Source organism: Ochotona princeps, chromosome X (assembly GCF_030435755.1).
Source record: "Ochotona princeps isolate mOchPri1 chromosome X, mOchPri1.hap1, whole genome shotgun sequence".
Lineage (NCBI taxonomy): Eukaryota > Metazoa > Chordata > Mammalia > Lagomorpha > Ochotonidae > Ochotona > Ochotona princeps.
In genome coordinates this window covers 93,106,469-93,131,209 of record NC_080865.1, presented here as the reverse complement: position 1 = coordinate 93,131,209, position 24,741 = coordinate 93,106,469, and the positions used below count along the sequence as shown (strand labels likewise).

General features: G+C 39.7%; 1 protein-coding gene across 5 annotated transcripts; it reads left to right on the top strand.

Annotated features, from left to right (window-relative positions):
• The first annotated feature begins 1,135 nt into the window (after positions 1-1,135).
• Positions 1,136-24,741, top strand: PABIR2 (PABIR family member 2). Of its 5 annotated transcripts, none has more exons than XM_004587726.2 (10): positions 1,136-2,210; positions 4,404-4,485; positions 8,648-8,704; positions 8,983-9,026; positions 9,110-9,164; positions 9,407-9,508; positions 9,822-9,907; positions 11,182-11,243; positions 14,743-14,839; positions 23,064-24,741. In XM_004587726.2, the coding sequence occupies exons 1-10, from the start codon at positions 2,113-2,115 to the stop codon at positions 23,131-23,133; spliced, it is 753 nt and encodes a 250-aa protein (XP_004587783.1). In that variant the 5' UTR covers positions 1,136-2,112; the 3' UTR covers positions 23,134-24,741. The 5 variants fall into 5 exon arrangements, with proteins under 5 accessions (XP_004587783.1, XP_004587780.1, XP_036353732.1 ...); XM_004587723.2 differs by having other exon boundaries at positions 22,150-24,741; XM_036497839.2 differs by having other exon boundaries at positions 11,179-11,243.

The window sequence follows — 24,741 nt, the reverse complement described above, 5'->3', positions numbered from 1 at the left end:
GAAAGGCAAAGAAGCCAGATAGGTAAGAATGATAGAGGTCAAATGTGGAAATCATAGCCAAGCATCCTTTTCACATGAATTTCTACTAAATTGTGAAGCTCCTAAAAGGTAGGGATTCTACTAAACTGTTGGACACGTCAGCATTAAGGACTGTGCAGGTGATCATCAAGTGATTGTTTGCTATCTTAAACAAACAAATTTATCTCCATCTTCTGAGTGAGGTAGGGATGGGTAATGCTGAGGCTTTGAGGCACAGACACATGCATTACTCAAAAACGGAGCTTGCTCTACTTGGCAGAAAATACAAGCAGATTAAAAAGATCTGTACAAGCATAAGCATAAACATTGAGGGGTAACATGACTGGCCTTAGGGAATTTAACATGGAGAACTTTAATTGAAGACACAGACAAAAATATTTTTGCTACATTTTGAAGCCTGTTTCTACCTCTTACTGTTGCTATACTTTCTGGCTCTGTGTGGTTAAAGCAACACAAAGACCTTCTTTACTTCAGGCTCATCCAAACAGTGAGGATTAAATAGGCTAATATCTGTATAGCTGTTTAGAATAGCACCTAGTACATACTAAGTGTTACGTAGGTGTCTGTTCAATAAATCATTCCAGACCTCACAATTGTTAGGATCTTCATAAATTCTAGAAAGAAAGAAAGAAAGAGAATCTGGTTCTGCTCTCTGTTCTTCAGGATCGCGCCTAATGTCCTGGAAGCTTGTGGATGATTGCAAAATGGAGAGAAGGGTTTCTGACTGGTGTGTGAGCTCTCATGGGCTTTGCTTCAGTTTGAACTCCATTTGCTTATTTTCTTTTTGACTAGTGCACTCACATGGATGACGTTCAACAGATACCAGCCTCTTTAAAAAAACGTACAAATTGGGAATGAGATAACGCGAAAAATCCCGTGGTGTCTCTGGCCCAGATTGCTCCAGAGAAATGATGCTCCCGACTCTCCAAATCATTGGTCATTTTTGAAATAGGGCGCCAGGGTCCTGGAGCCAATGCCAATGAGGAAGTCATCGGGCACCCTAGAAACGCTCCTCCCTTTTGGGGGAACAGGGTTGCGGGAAGGCTCCCACGCATGCTCCATGCCTGCGGGCCCATTGGAGGGGCCGCCTGGCGCGTGCGCAAGACCTAATGGGTGCCGGGACGCGGAAGCACTGGCCCTGCCGAAGCTCCCGCTTCGGAAGCGTGGGAGGCGGAAGAGAAATCAGGTTGTAGATTTTGGTCTTGGCCCCAGTAGCTACCCCTGGGCCATTATAATCCGAGAGAGGAAAAGGAGGCACCCGGGGTTGAGGCGCCCGAGGGGCGAATCCCTCCCCCGCACCTGTCCTCGAGGCTGAAGGGGGGTAGGGACGGAGGAAGCATCTATCCCGGGACTGAGAAGCCCCTGGGACCGGGTCCCTGAGCATGGAGAACTGCACCAGGTCCCTGAGCATGGGGATCTGGTGCTCCCGAGGACTCCTGGCCGGGCCCTGCCCGGCTGTCAGGTCCTCGGTGCTAGCGTTGCCTGGGCTGCCGCGGCGTGTGTAAATCAAACCGGACGCCGCCTGAAGTCCTCACACAGCGGGGAAAAAACAGCATGCATTCTGCCACTGCCTAGTTTCCTCCCTTCTCGTCTTCTCCCTCTGCCTTCCTCCCTTTCTTCCCCACTTTTCGCCCTTCTTTGCCGCTCCTGCACTCCTCAAGCCGCTGTCCACCTTTCCTCTTTTTCTTTTCCCTTTTGCCCTCCGCCTTTCATCCTCCCTGCCTTCTTACTTGTTCATCTCTCTCCTCCCTTTGTCGTATCCCTCCCTCCATCCTGTCTTCTTTCATTTCTCTTCTTTTCTCCACGGTCTTCCCTCATTGCCCGTCACCTTCCACCCAATCTCCATCCCACGCAACAACCCTCTTCTCCTCCTAAGCATCTTCGCTCCCTCCTCCTCCTCTTCCTCTTTTACTTTCTCCGCCCCTAGCCCCCGCCCCCCAAGCCTCCGCCCCTCAGCCCCCGCCCCCAGCTGCCAGTCCCTAGCAGCGCAGTCCTGCAGTGAGTCTTCGGAGTCCAAAGCTAAGCACCAGGAGCTGAGCTGTAACCCGCTGTGCCTGCCTACAAGTCTCCGACATGGCTCAGGAGAAAATGGAGCTGGACTTTGAGCCTGACACATCTGATGGGGGCACCCTGAGGAGATCCAACAGTGCTCCCCTGATCCATGGGCTCAGGTGAGCAGGAGTGGGGAAGATGGAGTGTAGGCTTTAGGGCTCCTTGACCCGGTTCAGGCAGTTTTCCTTCCCGAAACTGTGAGTTGCAATTCATGGGTGCTCTCCAAACTGAGGCGGTGGGAACTTACTTGCTTGTCAGAGACTTGGACCCCAAGGTGGAATGAAAGTTGAGCCCGAAACTCCGGGCAGTATGAGGGAAATTGGGTCCCTTCCACCTGGGGCAGTGTCCCAGCCTGAAAGGAGCTGCAGAAACCTGGCTCTTCTGACAGGTTGCTGGCCTTGGCTGATTTACACCAGGGAATGTCGTTCTGAAGCCCCTGGAACTAGACTTGCAACTTGACACCTGTCTCTAAGAGCTGCTATTTCTAAGCTTAGTGTAGGAACCCTGGCATTAGCAGAGGTTTACTTTAATAAATCACAGTTTATCTAATCACTTGTAATTAAATGCTGTGTTCACATCAAATTAAGTGATTTGGATTTGTCATGATGTATTCAGGTTCTGAAACTGCCTGAAATGCATTTCAGTGAACAGAAAAAAGAACGGTGGTCCATAGTTTGTCAGTGGAAGTACGCATTTCAGCAAACAATGGAAAGGACTATGGACCCTTGCATTTAGGCGACAGGGGTTTATGTTCTTGTGTGAACAAGTTACCAGAGGTTTTCTTTTTAAGGCAGAATCATGTCAGAAAGGTTAGTTTGGCTCACCTTCGGAATCTATCACATTTCACTGTTAGAGGTAGTTCATTTTAGGTAGGGATCCAATTGATGAGACTGTAGAAATGGCATGAATCCAGAAAGGTGGATGGGATTGGAATTAACCAAAAACAATAATCAAGCAAGTGAAAGAAAAAAGCTAATCACTGTCTATTAAGCTGATTATAGCTTCTGGATTTTGGAGACAAAAACATTTTTATTTTACTGTTTTTCCTTTTATTAACAACAATTTTAAATTGAAGTAGCGAGGGGGTGAATTGTTAGTTTGATGATGCTGCTCTTGGAATAACATTTTTTAAAAAATGTACTTTACGAATGAACTTATCTGTTGTTTATGTTGTTGTTGCCTTTTTAAAAATCTGGTGAGCCAGCAATTGCTAAGAACTTGGGTGATCCTGTTGACCTGCATTTAGGCTATCGTAGAAAAAAATCTTTTTTGTGAATCACGATTTAAGTAATTGCTTGAAAGGTAGCATGATGTGACAAAAAAAGGGGTGAGGAAACGAAGCCTGATCCAATTTTCACTAACTAGTTATGATCACGAATGAGTCATTTAACCTTTCCGAGTCTCTGTTTTCTCATTTAAAAATTCGTAGAGCTGAATGCAGTGATCTCAGTGGTTCCTTGAAGGCCAATCCAGTTCAGCCTTGAAAATCCTTCTCAAAGTCTTATCATGGGCTTGATTCCCTAGTAGACACCACAGGGATATTATACAAAGGTGAATAAAGCACTTCAGTACCAAGGCCTTGAAGACACATACACTTTTGTTTTGTTTAATGAAAACTAAACCAGGTGCCACAAGAAGCATCTCGTTTCTCCGTGTGTTCTTTGGGTTCAGATGAGGAGATAGCTGCATTTGAACTGTGGAATGGAAGGAGATTTGTGCCATCCCTTCAGGGACGACATGGCATTTGAGATGGGTTAGGAGAGCAAGGGTTTGGACATACAGTCTAGGAGGGAGGACATTTGAAGATATGAGCAAAACCTCAGGTTTGTTTGTTCAGTTGAGTTACAGGGAGTCAAAGGTAGAACTCATGTTTAGAATGGGTAGAAGATGTGCTGATTACATCTCCTGCTGGAGAACATGGCCCTCCGGCCCTTTTCAGGTCACGATAAACACAGAAATGGTAATATTCATAGGTCCTTTGAAGTAAACAAAAGAAACTGCTCATATCTGGTGGTAGATAACTGGTTTGAGGGCATAGCTCTGGCCAGAAGCAGCTGGAAGCAACCAGTCTGACGCCCTGCCCCACACATCCCTGAGCTGCCCCCCAACTATTGTGGAGCTCAGGGTCCTGACAGAGTGTCATCCGCAGCAACCAGCTAGCCACCTCTGCAGACACCTGACGGTGAGGCATTTCTTCTCCGTTGGACATGAGAGACGCAGTAGGGTTTCTTGTGGACTACAGAATTGGTGAGAATATGTGTAGACAATGCCTTCAATTAGAAGACATTAACCATTTCATTTTTAATTTTCAGTGACCTTTCACAGGTTTTTGAACCTTACACTTTTAGAGGTCGGAGAAATAGTACAGCATTTATGAACTACCACAGCTTGTTGGTAAGTATCTGAGTAAGTATTGGAAGGAATTTCGATGAGGGAAATATGTCCTGAGGCAATTGTTTGGGAAGATTATGTGCTATACACATTTGTCGAAAAGAGATTGATTTTTACTGCCTTGTTTACTGCTAAGACCATTCAGCTTTTCATACACAGAGGGGACCTTAACAATTTTTTCTTTGCTGTGGGACTTGATATTTTAAACAAAAGTTCACTGTTGAAACTGTTCTCATCATGTTTGTGAGGTAGGTTAGGATTCGCTTTTACCACTAGCTGGGAACAATGGTGTTTATATGTCCCAGGATGTGAGAAGCACTTCAACCAGTAGCACAGTGTTGTTGGACGGCGCTGGTTTTCAAAACTCAAGACTCCTTCAGAGTGTTTGTACTTATATGTTGAAAAGAGTTGCTGGCTGTGGCTGCTGTCTGCAGCCTGAGCTGTTGGGGATTACCTCGTGGAGCTGATACATCACGAGAAATGATGGTAGGATTTTTATGTAGTGCTGATTTCACTTGTGGAGCTCACTTATCCAACAGTTTCAGTTCTCTGGAAGACATCGGAAATGGAAGCAAAGGGCTGAACTACAGTTCCATTGTCTGTGCACAAAGGTTTATCTGTTTATTTACAAGGGGAGTCTCTCTGGCCTCACAATCATCTAAAAGTTACAATCACAATAATAATCCTCCAACTCAATAATGCGTGAGAAGTAGCAAATCAGAAGAGGTATGTCTAGGTTAAAGATATCCTAATAGCTGCTTGGAAAGGAGCAGAACAAAGCATTGGGAAAAAGTCTTTTTTTTTTTTAAATAATTTGTGGTTTGGTATAAAGTGGTTCTTTTCCTCACATCTCCTGTCAACTCACACATCCTCTGTGGGGATGTGTAAAGAGCCTGTTGGTACCCCCCTGAGAGTGTTGTTGGTACAGAACCATGCAATAATGTGTCTAAGGATCCCTGGGTCCTTAATCTCGTTTTAATCCCTAGGAATACTCACAATTGTGTGGCATCTGACGTGTTCCCGAGTGCTTTCCCGCATTTGATTCTTACAGCAACCCCTCTGAAGTAGACAGGGCGAAAGTTATTTTTCTCAATTAAAAGTAGCAGCAGCTAAAACTCAGGCACTGTAAGTGACTTGCTCAGAATGTTGCAATTCGTAAGTGGCAGAACTGGGATTAGAACAGAACACCTCCAGTGCCATTCTGTTTGCTATAATCTGTTTAAGAAAGTGAAAAATGTAACACATTTAAGCAAGATTTCCAGCTGAGGTGCCTAAAAATACTTAAAGGGTGAACTGTTAGCTATCTGGAGGTTTCATTCTCTTCACCTCCTTCCCTAGGGATACTGGAAAATATCACTACTTATTTTTGCTGCGTGTATGGAAGATGTTTGTAAGTGTTAGGCAACTGTGCACTGTGATAACAGTAGCATAGCAAACAAGGGGGGGATGCATTTACCTCTCTGTACTTCACTTATCTCTTTTGCAAGATGTAAAGATTCCGGTCAGTACTGGTCTAGGCTCATCTCTCACTACTCCCTGACAAACACGCATTGCTCTGCACTAAAATATTGACTTTTCCAAAGGGATGTGGTAATTCACTGTACCTTGTTGATCTTTGTGCTGGCTTTTACCCCATTCTCTGTTCCTTTCCAGTCCTTCCAAACTCAGCAAAATCTTGTGTCACGTTTAGATCGACCTACACAACTGTCTTCGTAATACCGACACTATATATCTTATACCATAGTACACTCTGTAAATGTTAATATGCTTATCAAGTGTTTCATAGTAATGTGGAGGGTGTAAGTTGTTAGCAGATGGATGGGCACAAGTGGGAGCTTCATGGTATGCCAATTGATTAGATAGAAGGAGAGGGAGAACAAGGACTGCGAGAGACTGCAATTGTGTTTCTTCTTGGTTGTAACCTTGAGAAGACAAGTGTGGGGGAGGGGGTTGGTATAACCTTTGATGAGCTCGGAAATCTAATGGTTTAGTAGTTTAAAAGGTAAAAGGATAAATTCTTTGGAGCATGCTGGATTCAGGTTGCCACTGACCCCATGCTTTTGTCCAAAACAGTATTCTACAGTTTTTATTAGACTGGGCCAGCTTCCCGTGTAGTCACTCTTTGAGTGGGTGATCCTTCCTACTGCACAAAGCTAGACACCTATCTTGTATAAACATCAGCTTTCTTCTAAAAGTGTCTTCACCTCCACATGTTTCTCCCTAATGCTTTGTGGCCATTCTGATGCCTGTACTTCACTGTGAACTCTTGTCTAGTGTCTTTCTTCCTCAGTGTCTCTTTTCCTCACATCTCCCAACTCATACATCCTGTATGAGAAGAACATACTGTTTTGTTTTTCCTAGCTATCTCCTTTCCCTCCTGAAACTATCAAACTTTGGCAAAACTGCCTCTAACCCCTTGTTCCCTTAATTACTTGTGAGTTTGTAATCTGGCAACCATTCTTGCAAAAAACACCACTGCCCGCTTAATTATCAATGTCAGGGTCTCATTTCCTATCCCACTTGAGTGTTTTGCTTTGCTTAACCTTTAAGGAGCACCTGCTTTATGTTATTGTCTCCCCCCGCCCCCCGGCAGTATGTCACTCGCTTCTTCCTGCAAGTAGATGCAGTTTTGCTGCTTTTCACCTCTCTTTCTGGTCTACTTTTCAGTTTTTTCTAAAATTGATAAATTGTGTATTAAGTAGGTGATTTCTCTGTTGTTGATTTCTTCATTCTAACACCCACCTTGCTTTCTTTCACGTTATCCTGAAAGACTCTGCCTTGCCTGGCAGGTCAACATTTTTTTTCAAATGGGGTTTTAAAACAACTCCTAACTTTGACCATGGAGGGGGGAGGAGAACACCTTGAAAAAATATTTACCTATGGTAAAGTTTTTTGCTTTGCAATTCCTAACAAAAATGTGTGGGAAATGATGAAGAAAATCTTTTTTTTTTAAAGATTTATTTATTTTTATTGCAAAGTCAGATATACAGAGAGGAGGGGTGACAGAGAGAAAGATCTTCCGTCCGATGATTCACTCCCCAAGTGGACACAACAGCCTGAGCTGTGCCGTTCCGAAGCCAGGATCCAGGAACTTCTTCCAGGTCTCCTACACGGGTGCAGGGTCTCAAGGCTTTGGGCCATCCTCGACTGCTTTCCCAGGCCACAAGCAGGGAGCTGGATGGGAAGTGGAGCTACCAGGTGCATTCAAGACGAGGACTTTAGCCGCTAGGCCATGCCACTGGGCCCCCATGAAGGAAATCTTAAAAGCATATTTTAGTAGATAACATTCTAAAAGTTTTCTCCTGAATTAGGTGTTGCCTAAAAATCAAGTCACTCATTACCATGTTCTTCTGCTCACTGCATTAACATTTTAAAAAATAAAGTGTTAGTAGCTTAGGGACTCCGAAAGGGTTATTTTCTTAGCTAATTTAATTGTATAGTGTTACCAGTTCAATTGTAATTTTGGGGAGAATGGATAATAGTTCTTTACATTATGGCTGTTAGAACCCTATCATATATTGATATGAATTGTATCTTATATTTCATATCAGATTGTGATAACTTTGAATGAACATAATTGGTGCCTAAAACATTTCTAAATGAAGATGGTAATCAGATATATTTTGCGTTTTTACATTGATTTTTCTCTAGTAAGTTGTGATAATAGCATTAGTGATCAAATATCAGAGCCGATTTAGAGCATGTAAACACAATCTCCTTTTTGCAGTTTTGATGTGTGTTTGGTCAACATTAATCACACACACACACAAATATATTGGGGTTATTAGTATACCAACTGCTTATTTTAAAAAAATGCTGTTTTTTTTTGTTTTGTTTTCTTTTCTAATTTTAGACAAGTGGGGTAATGTATATTTCTAAGACCCAGAGTCTTTTTGTCCTAAATGTACCCAGCTCTGCATTCATTTGGGGAAAGTACTAGAGTCAGTGCCTGTCTGGGAACAGGTGGTGCTTTGAGGTTGGACACCTGGTGTACTTTCTGAAAACTAAATGTACTGCTTTTCGTGCATTGATGTTCAGGGACTTAGAGAGCTAAATTTCGAAGAAGACTGAAAAATTATCTAGAAAAAGGTTGTGCAGCAGTATTGACAGCAGACTGCCTGCTTTGTGATTCAGAAAATAGTAAATGTTTACTTTTTCTTTCCAGTTGCTGTCATCCTCACCTAATCGTATTCATAATAGCAGACTGCATCAAATCAAAAGGGTAATTTTACTTACTAGTTCAGATCTGATTTTTTAAATATTTTTATTTTAAAGGTTTAGACAATAAAATATAGGTTGCAGCTGTAGTAAGAGACAGATTAAAAGTCTTCTGTGTATACGGATGAAATGTAGATCTGGCATGGGTGACCATCTTAGTATGTTAGTTCTGCTCAAATGTGGCTTGTGTCAGGTGAGGTAGAAAACCTTTTTAATGTCATTTGAAATAGAGAACTATGTGGATGAAAATTATGTTTGTAGCACATACATTTTTCTTTTCAGGAGGAAGGCATGGGCATGATGAACAGAGAAACTGAACATGAAAGGTTAGTGCTTCACAGAAGCCAGGCCTAGCCTAATATATGTCTTGTGTATAAACACTGATGGCCTGTCATTTTGTTTGTTTCAGGGAAGTGCAAGCAGCAATGCAGATAAGCCAGTCATGGGATGAGAGCTTGAGCCTGGTAAAGTTTGCCCATGTCTGCTCGTTTGGGCGTTTTTGAGAAACCTTTATGTTGTTGACCACTCCTATTTAACTGCTTTCTGTATTTCCATCGCTTGTGCTTTCCAAGCGATGTTCTTTTTGGTCTCTGACTTACAGCACAATAACACAGTGTATGTTTGCTACTTTAAAGATATGTATTCTAGTAGTAAGTGCTGCAGTTTTCTGAGTTGTTATAAGGCAGTAACATTTGTATGCTTGCAGAGTGACAGTGATTTTGAGAAGCCAGAGAAATTATACTCTCCAAAGAGAATTGACTTCATTCCAGTTTCTCCAGCACCTTCACCTACCCGAGGATTTGGGAAAGTAAGCTTCTAGGTCTTCACTTCTACAATGAGTGGTTTACTCTTTAGAACAAAAACTGTGCATAAACCATGTCCCTTTTAAAGTATCCATGACTTGATGCGGGGAAAAAAATCAATGAAAATCTATGACAGTAATTTGAAAATAAAGACACCTAAGCCATGCTAAGGATGTTGTTTGTGCCATTTTGAAAAGAACCTTTTGAAAACTGGGACCCATAAATCAGTATCATTAAAATAATAATTTAAAAAATTAAGTTAAAAAAGAAAACTAGGAGCACTGTAACTACTTTAATATTAAATATGCTTTTTCGTAGCAATGCTTTTCACCATCCTTACAAATGTTTGTGAGTAGCAGCGGGATGCCACCAAGTCCCATTCCTAGTCCAAGACGATTCTCCAGGTAAGTGAACTTGAGGTTTAAATATGTTTAAGGACCACTCATTACAGTTGACTCACAGATTGACTTTTTACGCAATATTTCTTTATGGAAAATGTTCAGACATACAGCAAAACTGAAAGAATTTGACAGTGTGCAATATACCCGATGCCTGTATTCTACCATTAAGATTTCATCAGATTCTTATTTTCTTTAATATTAGCACTGATGTATTTTCAGATGGAATATACACCCACACAGGATAATATACCCCTTTTAAGGTTAAGTAAACAAACTTTTAACACCAGGGTCTATCCTGTGGAACAGCAGTTAAGTCTGGTCATGCCTTACATCCCATACATCCCACATCAAGTCTCAGCCACAATTCCATTCCATCTTTCTGCTAATAAGCAATCTGGGAAGTAGCTCAGATACTTGTGTCCTTGCCACCCATGTGAGATAGCGAGACTGAGTTCTGGGTATCTAATTTGGCATGGCATAGCCTTGACTGTTGTAGGCATTTGGGGAGTGAGCCATGTGAAGAGCACTCTCTTTTTGTTTTTCCAAGAAAATTAAAATAGCGTTTTAAAGAAGGGAAGAGTGTTTACCAGTCAAAATTCAAATAACTTTGTAATAATGTATTTTTTCCTTTAAAATATTGTGGGTTTTTATGAGAACACCTGGTGTGATGGGTTATCTTGGAGCAGTGAATGCTATCTCTCTTTCCTGTCTCCCTCTGGTTGTGGTTGTAAACTACAGAAAAAGGCTCCCCTAACCCCCATGCTGTCCTCTCCTCCCTCCCTTTGTTCAAGTTGGCTATGGTGTTCTTCTTTTTGAATTTTTTAAGTTTAATTAACATAGAAAAACCAACCCTAGAGACTGCTAGTTTCCTCCAGGATAGTGGTTAACAAAAGCTTGCCTATCTTGGCCTTTGTAACAGGAGCTTTGACACTGGGCTTTTTGGTTTAAAAATCTGTATGTTCTTAGACTTGGTGCATCATCCTAAAAGCATGGATGATGGCCACAGTGTAGTTTAATAAAATCATTCTTTGTTAAAAAATATATTGTAGGCATTTTATCGTAAGAATGATTTTCAAAAATTAAATGCTGTGTTATTCCAGGTTGTCACATACTAGATTAAGTCCTGCTGCTATTTTAGTTGTTTTGAACACAAGCATTTTCCTATTTCTCCCTGTATGCTTGTCACTTTGATTCATTTATTTAGTGGATCAACCTACTATTTATCCTGTATCTTGAAAGTACTTCACCTTATCCTGTTTGTTTATTCATCCAAGCAGGCGGAGCCAGAGTCCAGTTAAGTGCATCAGGCCCAGTGTTCTTGGTCCTCTGAAGAGAAAAGGTACGCAGCAGTATATGCTGTCTTTGCCAGTACCATCTTATATCCTTGAAATTTGCCAAGAGCCTAAATCTTCACTACTCACCACACACACACAGTATAACTAGGTAAGGTGAGAAATTTGTTAAGAAATTTTATTATGGTAATCATTTATAGTATCATTTTATTATCATTTAGTATCATTTTATTATGGTAATCATTTATAGTATCAAGTACATCTTACACTTGAGAGTTACACCACAGTGAAGCTGGAAAGAGAAAAGAAATCATAGGTATCATAAGCCGAGCAAGAAAGTAGAATTCTGCGGCCATCCTTGTGGCATAGCTGGTAAAGCTGACAGGCAGTGCCTATCCTGCATACCATCATCTCATATGGTACTGCTTCATGTCCTGGCTACTACTTCCAGTCAAGGTCCCTGCTGATAGCCTGGGAAAGAGCAGAGGAGAGCAGGCTGAGTGCCACCTTCTGGGGAGATGAAACAGCAGCTGGAAGATCAGTCTCTCCTCTCCCCACCGTGTAACTCTGAATTTCAAAGTAAACAAATAATAGAAATCCTGTCTGAAAATCATGACATGGCTTTCCTTTTTTTTCCCCTAAAGAAATGTGAAGTATTTTTTTCCAATGCATAATTTACTAATTCTAAGCTTTATAAATTTATTTGATAGCATCTATATTTTTCTTATATTTTGTAATGGAATAGTATTCACAGTATCAATATATTGCGTCCCAGTGATCTGATACTGTGTTGCAGCTATATATACTAATATCTTCAGAACTGTATCTATAAACATGTTGTATGCTCAACTGTAAGGTTACATTTACTCTGTCACATATTGCACTCTGCAAATTTTAAAATGCATTATATTCTGATCTATAACATTTTTTGATATAATGAGAAGTGTTCATTTCCTTATTTTGAACCACAGAGCACTAAACATAGGACTCAATCACTGTTAGGCTGATTCTTCTCACAATTATTTGATGACATTTGTTGTTATTTTTTCCAATAAGAAAAGAAACTTAGCACAGGTTTAGTGATTATTTCTGTGGATATGATCACATGGTATTGACTGTTGGGTATCATTTAGAATGAAGAGTTTTGACAATAACTTTTAGAAAACAGTTCAATAAGTGGCTTCTGTGTGCAAATCACCTTTAGGGCCAATAAAAAACTGTCTTCATATCAAATACTTGTGTTTTGGTCCACACTTTCCAGTCATAGATCATACCAAAATGGAAACAGTGGTGTATTTCAGGCAATCTAAATTGAAGTTGATATGCTCTGGAAAATGGATCCTGACATAGTGACTATATCTATTTGCTGAATGAATTTTATTTTACAAACTATTTTTTTTTCAATCTTGCAAGGAGTTACAATCCTAGCAGAGTTCTCAGAAGCTATTACATAAAAATAACTTTTAGAAATACAGCTATTATTTTTTTTATTAATTATTATGCATTATGTGACAGTTTCATAGGCTCTGGGAATTCCCCCACCCCTCCCCACGCCCCTCCCCCCTGGTGGATTCCTCCACCTTGGTGCAGTATTACAGTTCAAATTCAATCAAGATTCTTTCCTTGCAAACATATACCAAACATAGAGTCCAGCTACTTATTGTCCAGATGGGTTGAACAGTTTCTTGGGGAGACCGTTTCTGGTCCAAAGTTAGAGCTGGTAGAATATCATCCCAGTCAATTAAGAGTCCCAATATAACATTAACAGCAATTTGTAACATTATGGAATTGACATGATTTTGCGTAACCAGTATGTTAAAAAAAAAAAACAAAAAAACAAGTTCTTAACCGCAACCTATGATTTGCTCATTGACATTTCAATTTTAGTTTGTATACAGGACCGGCTGCTATATACCTTAAAATGGCTATAAGGTACCATTCAGCTGGAAATACAGCTATTATTAAAAATTGATTGCAGAAGTTGATGGAATCAGTGTGAATGCTGAGTTTCATAGCTATTCCAAAATGTACCAGCAGATGGAGAGATTCCTTTCTAAAAAGGGCCAAAATGTTTGGCCTGTGGAGTTGAAAATCCAGCAACAGCTCTTAAAATCTGTGTGTTAAAGCATGGAAAAAGCAAATAAAAATCATAACTTTTCTTGAGCTGCAGAAGTTTTCAGGAGAGTTGCAAAGGAAACAATCTGAGTTAAGTGGTTATATGAAAAAATTAACATTGAATTTGTTCTTGTTTTTTTACATTGTAAGACTCTTGTAGGAGGACATTGTGTCCATAGGTCATCCACAGTAGTCAGCAAACACAGGATTACAGTTGATGGGACAATATTTGTATGATAAACAACTGAATGGATATCTTGTGTGTGACTGATTGGATATCCTTTGCATGAGAACAACTGTATGGCTACCTTTTGTATACCTGATGAGATATCATTTGTATAAGAACAGTTGAGTGGGAAGTAATATACAAGGCAAAAGGACTTCCAAACTAAGGCATAGAAACAGTTGATGGTTCTGTTGATGAACTAAGTATCTCTACCCTAATCCTGTATGACCCTCAGCATATAGTCTGTTGCCCCTAATAAATTTTGGCTATTGATCATCAGTCAGTAGTCCAAGCATGTTATTATCTGCTCCGTGCACCAAGTCCATCGCTGCAGGACAGCGACAGACTCTTTTATAGATTTAAGTTCAGAGTCACTGATTTCATACTGTAGAACCATATAGATAGGCTTATGAATTAAATTTTATTTAACATTCCATTTTAAACCTCATGTAGTAAACTTCAAAAACAAGAAATGTGCTTTTTTTAAATAAAATCATAGCTTTTACATAAAAAGAATTAAAATCTTAAGTAACTGACAGAAAAATGGTAAGCATTATTGCTGTCAGTGTTTTTGTGTTACCATTTCTGAGAAAATCTATAGATTGGGGTAGCCAGTGTAATACCAGTTTTGTGAGTTGGACAATGATTACTTTCAAATACAAAGTTACTTTCAATTTTGTTTAATCTTTATTTTCACTGAGTAGTATAAATTATCTTTTATATAGATACTGTTTATCATGCTGTATATTTTTCAGATTTGCTTGATATTGTCTCAGGAAATGTTCACATCCTAAAATACATAAAATCAGTAGTCTTTGTTAACCATCTAGTGCAAAGTGGTATTCAGTGTGAGCCTCAGCGGGTTAGGAATGCGTTAGTTGTAATATGGTTGGCCTTGATCCAGTTTGCCTGATAGAATTGGCTTTCTCTTCTGCTAAAGAGCATATACCTCTACATCTAGATGTCTCATATGCAATATCAAATGAATAGTGTGGTTTTTGTTTTTGTTTTTAGGCCTGTAGATATTCTGGTTGAGGTTACATGGAAACGTAGTTCTTCCATGTTAAAGCACATGGGAAAATAGCTTTTAAGTAATGGCTTAAAAGAGTATTCTGAGCTCTGGTTAAACAAGAATCACTCCAATTTAGCATCAAGCCTGTATTTATAAAATTGTTATATGTTACCATCATCTTCTTCTGCTCTAGGTGAAATGGAGACAGAGAGCCAGCCCAAGAGAATCTTCCAAGGCACTACCCATGTGCTACCTTCGGATGCTACGAAATTTTCTGATCTCAGTTCATGGTAAAAAATGAAATAAAATCAAAAGAGCCATATGAAAACTATATTGGGATAAGTTAAAAGATCAGCATCTTTTTAGTCATATGCTAGAAAGAGGAAATCTCACTAAAAATATAGTTTGGAGGGAGAAGTTTTAAAGTCATAGGTACTTTATTGGGAAATGTGTGTGTCTTCTTTGGCACTTTAACTTCCCACTCCTAGCTTCTGATAGATCAGCCTCTCTTGCCAGATGGAGCAGTGTAATAGGATCAGTAGCTGGATGGTGTGAGAATAAGTCTGGGTTGGGTTTTTGTGGTAATGTACATTGTAGCTTTTCTGCCTGTAGTTTTTTTTTTTTTTGAAGATTTATTCATTTTTACTGGAAGTCAGAGGCAGATTTACAGAGAAAAGGAGAGACAGCAACAAAGATCTGTTTTCTGCTGGTTCGCTTCCCAAATGGTGCCACAGCCAAAGCTGAGCTAGGAAAATTCCTCTGAGCTAGGAAAATTCTTCAAAAGCTAAGAAACTCCTCTGGGTCTCTAATGTGGGTGCAGGGTCCCAAGACTTTGGGCCATCCTCTGCTGCTCTCCCAGGCCATAAGCAGGAATGGGCGGGAAGTGGAGCAGCTAGGACACGAACATACGAGATTCTGGCACTTACAGGCAGAGAATTAGCCAGTTGAGCCATCACATCAGCCCCTGTGCCTGCGTTTTATAGCATTTGGACTTGGCAGTGAAAACAAGCATTTTTTTTTTTTTTTAATTTGAATGTCAGATAGACAGAGAGGAGGAGAGACAGAGAAGATCTTCCATCTGCTGATCACTTCCCAAGCGGCCGCAATGGCAAGAACTGAGCCAATCTGAAGCCAGGAGCCCGGAGCCTCTTTGGGGTCTCCCACATGGGGTGCAGGGTCCCAAGGCTTTGGGCTGTCCTCCACTGCTTTCTAAGGCCACAAGCAGGGAGCCGGAAGGGAAATGGAGCAGCCAGTATATGAACTGGCGCCCATATGGGATCCTGTTACATGCAAGGAGAAGACTTTTTTTTTTTTCAGTCTTGCTTCTCCTAGTGTAGATCTGTAACTTGAGGGCCTTTGGTGCTTTTGTGAGAAAGTTCATTTATGCCTGAGGTTGAGCTTTGCATGCTGACATGTGTATTGAAAGGAAGGGAAAAGGATAGTGGCAGCAACTAGGTAATATTTCAAAATCTTTGAATAGGTTCCAAGCCACTCACTGAGTACCTATGTTCTAGACACAATTGCGGAGTGCCTTTCAGAACTTTTTTGTTCATTGAGTTTTATGACTTGAAGATCTTTTACAAACGGCCATGCACACTCACTTCAAAAGCACATTAGTGCCTTCTAAATGGAAGAGGTTTGTAAACCACTTACAAGGTATAAGGGTTAACGATTCCTTCTTCCTGAATCACTTACTTGTTATTTTGTGTTGTAGCCCATGCTTCTATTTGACCAAGAAGTCAGATTCTCCTTTATTAGATTTGTTGAACAGCACTGTTTAATCTTGGAACACATGCCTTTTAGATTGTTGTAGATATGTTCGGCCCCGCCCCCCTCACCATCTCTCTTCCCTGTCATCTCAGTCTTTCCTTAGTAGCACAGTGTGCTAAGTTTTAGAGTATCTTTTGAGGTATACAGATGATTGCAAAGAGAAAACTTTTGAAACTTGTCATGAAGACTAGTGGGTGAAAATATGCTTAGCAAAAACTGCCTTTCAGTTTTATGGTATAGTGTGTTTTAATACAGGCACATGACTGGAAATAAATTTGCTTACCCGTTACTAACCCAAGTGACCAAGTGAAGTAAAAGATACAACAGCACTTTGCCACACTAAAAACATCTGGGTGAGATGATGTTTTGGGTTGACTGTGTAAGTGCCATTAAAGAAGTTCACGCATAAAAGGAGGGAAGGGAAGGGAGAAGTATTTACCTGAGTGCCTCTCCCTTCCCGGTGGTGATTTTTCTGAAACACTAAGCGGATGACGGTGACCACCATAAGGCTTCTCCCTCGCCACTAGTCCCACACTGGGAGGGACGTGTGATTAGCTATGAGAGCCCTGGGAACACCATCATTGGCAGCAAAGGAAACTTTGAGTCTGTAAACAAAAAAGGCTGTTGCTGTACATAGTGATTTGCTTTATTCACGAGCTGTGGAGCTGGTGTGTGGTCCCAGTAATCTTGAAAGAGGACTGTTACTCAGAATTTACAAGACTTTCAAAGACAGTTCAGCAATTCATTAAATTTTCAAATAATGTTTTGACTCAGATTGTAGCATCTGTTCTTAGGAGGTTATTGGAGTTTAACATTGCAATGAGATTTTTGGGATATCTTATATGCTAATGATCCTGACATTTATATCTCCAATTATTTTAAATATAAATTTTTCCTTTTTGTAGAAACTAGATCCTGCTCTTGCTGAATTTTTTTCTTCTGTCTCTTAAAATGTAGTTCCATTGATCAGAATCAAACATCAGAGTCGTATTCTTAGAAATGGGGACAGAGACAAGAACCAGCTGCATTCTGGTTTCTTTTGCCAAGGATAACAATCCAATTGGTAATGCAGCTAAGGAAGCAGCTTGTATACTACCTTTTGGAAATCAGAAAAAGGATCCCTTCATTAGAAGATGCTGTCTCATCATTTAAATCTTTATAATTTGTTCCTTCCCGATCCCACAAAGAAAATGTGAGGCCTACAACCTGTAAATCGAATTTTATATATTAGATAATATCTAAAGTTTGACATCTTGAAGTATGAATTAAATTTTAGAACAGACCCATTTGGAGTTTGTGTCCAGTTAGGCATACTTTTTATTTCATCTTCAAAACAAAACAAAACAAAACAAAACCCCTGAAAATTCTGAAACCTTTGCCAACCACATCTGGTGAACATTGTTAGCCACAAGAAAGGAATTATAACATTCTGTATTTATTCTTTATGAACATTGAAAGTGTGAGCATAACTCAGAAATACACCTTTGCATGGGGCTTTGATTCAATTCGCATGTCGTGAACTCTTGACTACTCTTTCTGCAAGGAGTCAGACGACTGTGTGTATCTGCAGCATGCTGTAGAGCAGAACTTGCAGGGCTGCTGACTGTGCAGTGAAGCTCTGTGCTAATCTCTTTCTCTTGCATCAAAGGAAAAAGTCTCCCATGAATTCTCATGCCCAGTGCATCAGTGATTTAAAAAAATGATTCATATTCATTTTATTTGAAAGGAAGATAGAAAGAGAGTTCTCCCATTGCCGGTTCACTCTGTCTCAGCTCTGAAACTGGTCCAAGGTGAAGCCAGGGTCCAGGAACTCAGTCCATGTCTCTCACGTAGATGGCAATCATCTGTTGTCTCCCACGTTGCTCATTAGCAGAAAGCTGGAGTCAGGAGCCAGAGATGGAACTCAAAACCATGAACTCCAATAGGGGAAACAGGTATCCCAAAGCATCCTGAATTTTGTTCCAAACACCCATTTTAATGATGGTTTTAACTTCTTTTGTTAACATTTACTTCAGTGTTGTTACATTATTTCTAATGTTATATGCGCCATGGGCAAAAAACCAAAAAAATCATAATTATATGACTGGTATAAAAATTGTTTTCATCATGATTTATTTAATAAATTAACAGGAATACATCTATTTATTTTATAAATGTTTATGTAAATGATTTAGAAATCTGTGCTCATACTTGTATATTCCTGCCTCCAATGTGGCTTTGAAAATGATCATATTTAAATATGTGATCTGAGAGGCCAGCGCTATGCTATAGTGGACTAAGCCTCTGCCTGTGGCGCCAACATCTCATATGGGCACCTGTTTGTGTCCCAGCTGCTTCGCTTCTGATCCAGCTCCCTGCTTATGCCTTGGGAAAGCAGTAGAGGATGGCTCAAGTCCTTGGACTCCTGCACCCATGTGGGAGATCTGGAAGGGGCTCGTGGCTTCTGGCTTCAGTACAGCTCACCTCTGGTCGCTGCAACCATTCGAAGAGTGGACCAATGGATGGAAGATGTCTCTCTCTGTCTCTGCTTCTCTCTGTAACTGTCTTTCAAATAAAAACGAATCAAATCTTTAAAAAAATAAATATGTGATCTGAAAAACTCAATGGTTATGTGGAAAGATGATGCTGGGCCTTCCTAAGGTAAAATAGTAAATAGCAGAGGTCATACGATGCAGATCAGTTTAACCCCCAACAGGGGTTGGGAGGTCTGCACCCGCATCTCCTGGACCTAATGGCACTGTGACTAATTTCTAGTACATTGACCTGCCTACTATGAGTAATCGAATTCAAAGTTTTTGACCAAGTCGCTCATGCACATGGGATGATAACTTAAGTCAAACTGACCATGCTAAATTTACTGTTACCTTGTCATTGGATGTTTTTTGCTTCTGGATAGAAAGCTCCATTTTAACAGTCAATACATACTTTCATTTATGTGCATCAAATATAGCCACAGTGCATGTATGTTCAGTGGCTGGAATAAATTAGTTCACTTTTGACTCAAGTACTCTGATATCCAACATGAATTGTCTAGATCCTTTGCTTTCCTCCTGTTGTCTGGCTTTTGATCATCAGCGTACGAAAGGTTCGTTCACCCCTCCATCAGCATTTGTGCTACAAAAGGAGGAAGACAGATCATAGTCCTCCTTTTCAGAGTTCTTGGAGAAGGTTTAGCAGTGGATTCTATAAAGATTACTCTTAAGCCGATAGCTGCCTATGGATTTGAAATTCCTTTTTAAATCTGCCTTTCTACAGCTACAGCGACAGCTTGGAATTTATGACCTGTATTCTACCTGCATGCTCATGCAGTTGTGGCAGATTAATTAGAACGGAAGCTAGAGTCTGAGTTTAGTGAAAATATCTGAATCTAAATTACCATGAAGACAAAGTGCAGATACACCATTTTTGTTAGTGACAAAACTATATACATTTATATTTAATAATGGAGAAGAAATTCTAAAGTGAGATGTTCAGACTTATTTACTTTTTCCTAGTTTCTCAGTAACTTCTCCATTAGCTTATTTCTCTTCAGGTAACTAACAGTTTTAGAAGACAAATTTCACTGCATGAGTCATGTGTGGTTGTGCTTTGAATAAATACAAGATTCATCCATGCAAGCAGTCTTTACTGCAAGCGGAATCTTTTAACCCAGGGCTCACTGTAAGTCTGTGGATTGGAATAAGGAATTCTTTATTTATACTCAGATTATCTGCTTGGTGGCCAAATTTTAATCTAAGCCTGTCTTTTCCTGCCAAGTAGCATAGAGTGTGTCCTTCGGCTGCCTGGCCAATATGTGCTTTAGGAAAGTAAATTCATTTTAATATTAGTCTAGGCAAAAAAACTGCAGGAGGAAAATTCACATATGTTCCAAAGGCAAATAGAAAGGTCTTTTGATTTTCTGATGTCTTGAATTATCTGTGCTGTAACTTTCTTTCAGTAGTTTGAATAATTCATATTTTAGAACCATTTTGCCGTTGGGTTAAAAAATATTAGAGCCAGCTAAATTTTCCAAGCTTCTTACTTAAAAGCAGTATTATTAATGATGCATTTGACAGCAGTGAGCACAGAGTAGGAGCAGTGTGGAATATACTGTTTCTATTTTTTATTTTTACTTTTCCAAAGCCTATTTGTAGTCTGTCTCCACCTAAAAATGGTCTTCAGGCAATAGAAAGAAACTGCATTTCCAAGAAAAGTCGATTAGAGAAGCATTGGATGGGGGAGACTTAATTCCATTTAGGATGCTGTAAGGCCCAGGAACCTCCAAATGTACCATAGGTTACTTAATGCTTGACATGTATTAATTTGAAAATTCACAGAAGTGATATTGAAGAGTCACAACATTTGAACTCAATGTGAGATCAGGATGAGGTTTCATCAAAGGAGCTAGTGATGAAACTTAAACTCATGCCTGTATTTCCTGGTTCATAATTCCTGTTCCAATTTTCTGTCTTCTTCCTTTTTGGAAAATAAAAAGTGTGCGTAAATTGCAAAATTGCCTTGGCACCACTCCAGCTTTGTCTTTGTTGTCTATCCTGAAGCCACATTAGCCTGCCTTTGGTTGCTAAAGCCATCTTTGCTCCCTCTCAAACCTTACTGAATTAATATCTGATCATCATTTAGATTCGAGTAAATATCACCTCTGGGGAGCCTTGCCTTGTTCCTCCAAATGAGTTCAGGTTACCCATGTTGTAGATTCTCATAGCTTTCTTATAGCTCTCTGTTTTTTACATCGCTAATTGTAACTATATATTTATTAGCATGATTATTTAAATGCCTGTCTATTGCTCTATGGTGTAAAATCAATGAGGAAAAGATCTAGTGTGTATTGCACACCACTGTATTTCCAGTAACTTGATTACTTCTTGTACTTTGCAGGCTCTCAGTTAAGTATTAGAATAAGTGTATTCAGGGCAAATATAGAGCCATGAAATTTATTTTTGGGGTTGATGGGACTCAAAGCCAGAAAGGGAACTTAGTGCCAAGTTGTAAAGGCTCTCAACTCCCTGCCGAAGTGTTGAGCTAGATTTATGAGGCAGATTAGACTGCCTGCTTGGAGCAGTGAGCCCCTGGGTTGGAAGAGAACAGTGTCCCTGGACTGGATTACAGAGGTTCTTCATGCCTGGACCAAGAGCTTTAGTGGACGGATAGGAGCAGATAGAAGCCAGTTGTGTGAATCGATAATCTATGAATATAGAGCAAGATACAGAATATAAGATGAATAGGGAACATTTGTTATAAAAGTTTAGATTGCCTCTGAAGGGAAGTCGTTTAAGGAATTCACAAAAATGTGAAGAATATAAAAGGCTTCATTGGAGGGGAAAGTCAGAACAAATCGTGTTTGAGTTGAAGGCATCGTTGGAAAGGGGAAGTAGTCTGCTCTAGGGCAGCTGAAAGACTGTTTCAGGGGAGAGGGACTGTGCCTGATAGAACATTTCAGGTGGCCAATAAGTGGTCCTTCCTCTTCTTCCAAGCCTGATGGGAAGGTAAGAAGAGAAATTCAGGATAGAAATCTCTTGAGCTGAAGGTAAGGGAACAACACCCTCAGGAAGATCATGGTGTAGCAAGTGGAACACTTACTGTGCATTGGGCAGTCTGGTGGCTGCAAGTAGGCACTCAAATGATATAGCACCTTGGAAATCTTATTTTGAAACTCTGTGACCTTATGATTGTGCAAGAATCTACATATAGTACATTGTGTGGTTTGTTGTTGTGTTGAAGCTTTTTATTTAAAATGTTTCACCAATGTGTGAGCTCTTGAAATGGTGTCATTGCATGTTATGTTTACCCTGATGGATGCATTTGCTTATAATTGTTTTTGCTTTGTCCTCAGTTCTGATATGTTGGATGCCAGTAGTAGCAGCAGTGGCTTGTCCTCAGGCTCACAGGCTACAGGCAGCGCTTCCGCAGAGTCTTCAGTAGCATGCTCCAATCCATACTCTTCGTTCACCTTGATGGATGATCTCTCACCCAAGTGACTTAACAATTTTTGATTCCGTATTTTACCTGCTGTTTCCTACACAAGACATTGAGTGAGGAACACAGGGAACTTTGATCCATACTGTGGGTTAAAGTTTCACATTTCCACCATTCTGGTGTTACTTGTTTTGGCATCTCTAAAGTTCCATTTTGCAAATGTAGTGATCTTACTAATACCTGTGTTTTACTGATCTCACTTTGGATATGGTAACTAAATCTCAGATGCTCATTTTTTATTGTTTAGAGGATATGTTTTTCTTAGTGCCTTGCCTATTTTCAAGTGTAAACTTTTTGAAGAAGGCACTGATGTGTATTCTATGCCATGGTTTTCTTCCCCAGCAGTGATATGACAAAGTTGGTCAGAAATTCTCTTGCTTGAGAGATTTTTTTTGTTCTATGTTGACTACATAGTTTCCAGTCTCATTGTTTCACAGTAAAACGTAAATTGCTTTGATTATGTAAGTTTTTTTTTTTTTCCCCATACATCAGCTTCAAGTACATTATTTTGTTTCCCTTTCCTGTTTGAGCTGCTTACTTGCCATTTCTCACTGAGGTGAAAAAGCACGTAGTTGCTTTCATTACTACCTTTGTTGCTTACTTGTGTTGGAATGTATGAGGTGAGGACTGATTTTCTGTGGAGAATGCAAATGGATTTATGGGACGCCTGTTTGTCATCCCATCTTTTCATGACTTTGCCACCCCAGTTGTTATTTCTCCCCACAAATCTGTTGCACTAAGGAATATATATACTATTGTTGGTATTTCTAGGTGGTGTTATCAAGGAGAAGAAATCCCTGCCTTGACCAGATGTGTGGAGCATCTACAAATGAATGAATAATGTTATTTACACACAAATCACTGTACAAAAGCATCCTCGGAGCCGTCTGAGTATCGGGTGGTATAGTGAGGCCTTTAGGTGCCTCGGGGTGTGTGGTTGTGCCGTCCAGGATGTATATCCTGAAGTAGGGTAGAAAACGGGATCTTTGTGGGTGTGTGATTGCTACATACTGCTTCAGCTGCTGCTTTTTCTGATTTATTTTTGTCAGTTGGATTTGTTTGTTTTATCGTGCTTGTTGGTGTTTTGGTTATCATGTTGCCACCAGATGGGAAGCCAGTTCTCATTATTACCACGTTTTAGTAAGGGCAGTTTAATATTTGCAAACATGCTTTTGGGAGCTAAAAATGTCATTGTTGTTCTGTATTCTGTTTTTAAGAAACTGTTTGATTGGTAAACAGTATACATGCTAATAAGTATAAGGTGTGCCATAAATTTTTCAGATTTTAAAAGAAAATTCTGATTGAGCTATTTAAGAAAGCTCAGCGTACTCTGTTGTCATTCGTTATTTATTGCACTGTATAAAGTGTCTGTTGTGATAGACTTCTTAAGGTTCACCTATCGTGGATGGATTGTCTGTGTTTAATGTGCACATTAATCCATTTTTAAGTGAATGTAAGAAAATGAAAACTACTGCATTTGTGTCTTTGAAGGCAAAGGCCCTTGGATTTTAAAGGAAAATGATGTGCTTTGAAGGCACTCACACACTCTGGCTGGAAGGGAAAGCCATTCTCTTTCAATTATTACAGAGCATCACTTAGCTCACAGTAGTTCTGTCACAGCATCAGACATGGCCTTTATTTTCACTTGTTATCATAGCCATAACAGCCATTAGTGGCTTTAATTCTCATATTGCTTTCACCTGGGCAATTTCTGCAAGTCTTTAAGCCTAACACATCTATTATGAAGATTGTCCTTTACTATGCCATTTTAAAGAAAAATTTCCTCCATACTATTTAGTGTATTTATTCTGTTTGTCAGAGAGCCATTTTAAGATATGTCTCCCCTGTAATGATGATAGGTGGTTTTGTCTTTCAGGAAATTTATCCACCTTCACTCTGAACTCTTCTTTGCCTTAAAGGGACACTTTTGGGCTCTAATGTGGGTCTATTAAGAAATTACCTTATTCATGTGGTGAATTTACAGTTTTAAACTAATTCACTGTGGGGAGAAGACTATGGAAGAGATTAAAAATTTTCTGATGATATGAGAACTAGACTAGATTATTCACCTTATTGTTTAAACAAAGGTCTTTTTGAGTTTTTATTGTTCAAATAGACTGGATAGCTAATTTTATGCAGGGATTGTTTTGAAATAAACAAGAGAGGGAAATGGTAACCCACAGATTAGCTTTATTGATAGCACTGCTTTATTTTTATATAAAATCTAATATTTGAAGTGATCATTGTTATACAGTCAGATTCTTTCTTCTAATATATATTTCAGGCTTCTATTTGAAAAGCATAAGAGATGATACTTTAAGAGAATCCTATATATACTTTTTTGCTTCACTGACTTATATAATCATTGTATTTCATAACTATTTTGGGGATAATAGTTTTGTGAAATGCTGGCCTTGTGTATATCTTAGTATGCAAATTTAATAAAGTA

Coding starts and splice junctions, on each gene's coding strand:
- PABIR2 (XM_058658398.1), top strand. CDS start 2,113: ATGGCTCAGGAGAAAATGGAGCTGGACTTTGAGCCTGACACATCTGAT. Junction 2,211..4,403: donor CCCCTGATCCATGGGCTCAG/GTGAGCAGGAGT, acceptor TTTAATTTTCAG/TGACCTTTCACAGGTTTTTG. Junction 4,486..8,647: donor TGAACTACCACAGCTTGTTG/GTAAGTATCTGA, acceptor TTTTCTTTCCAG/TTGCTGTCATCCTCACCTAA.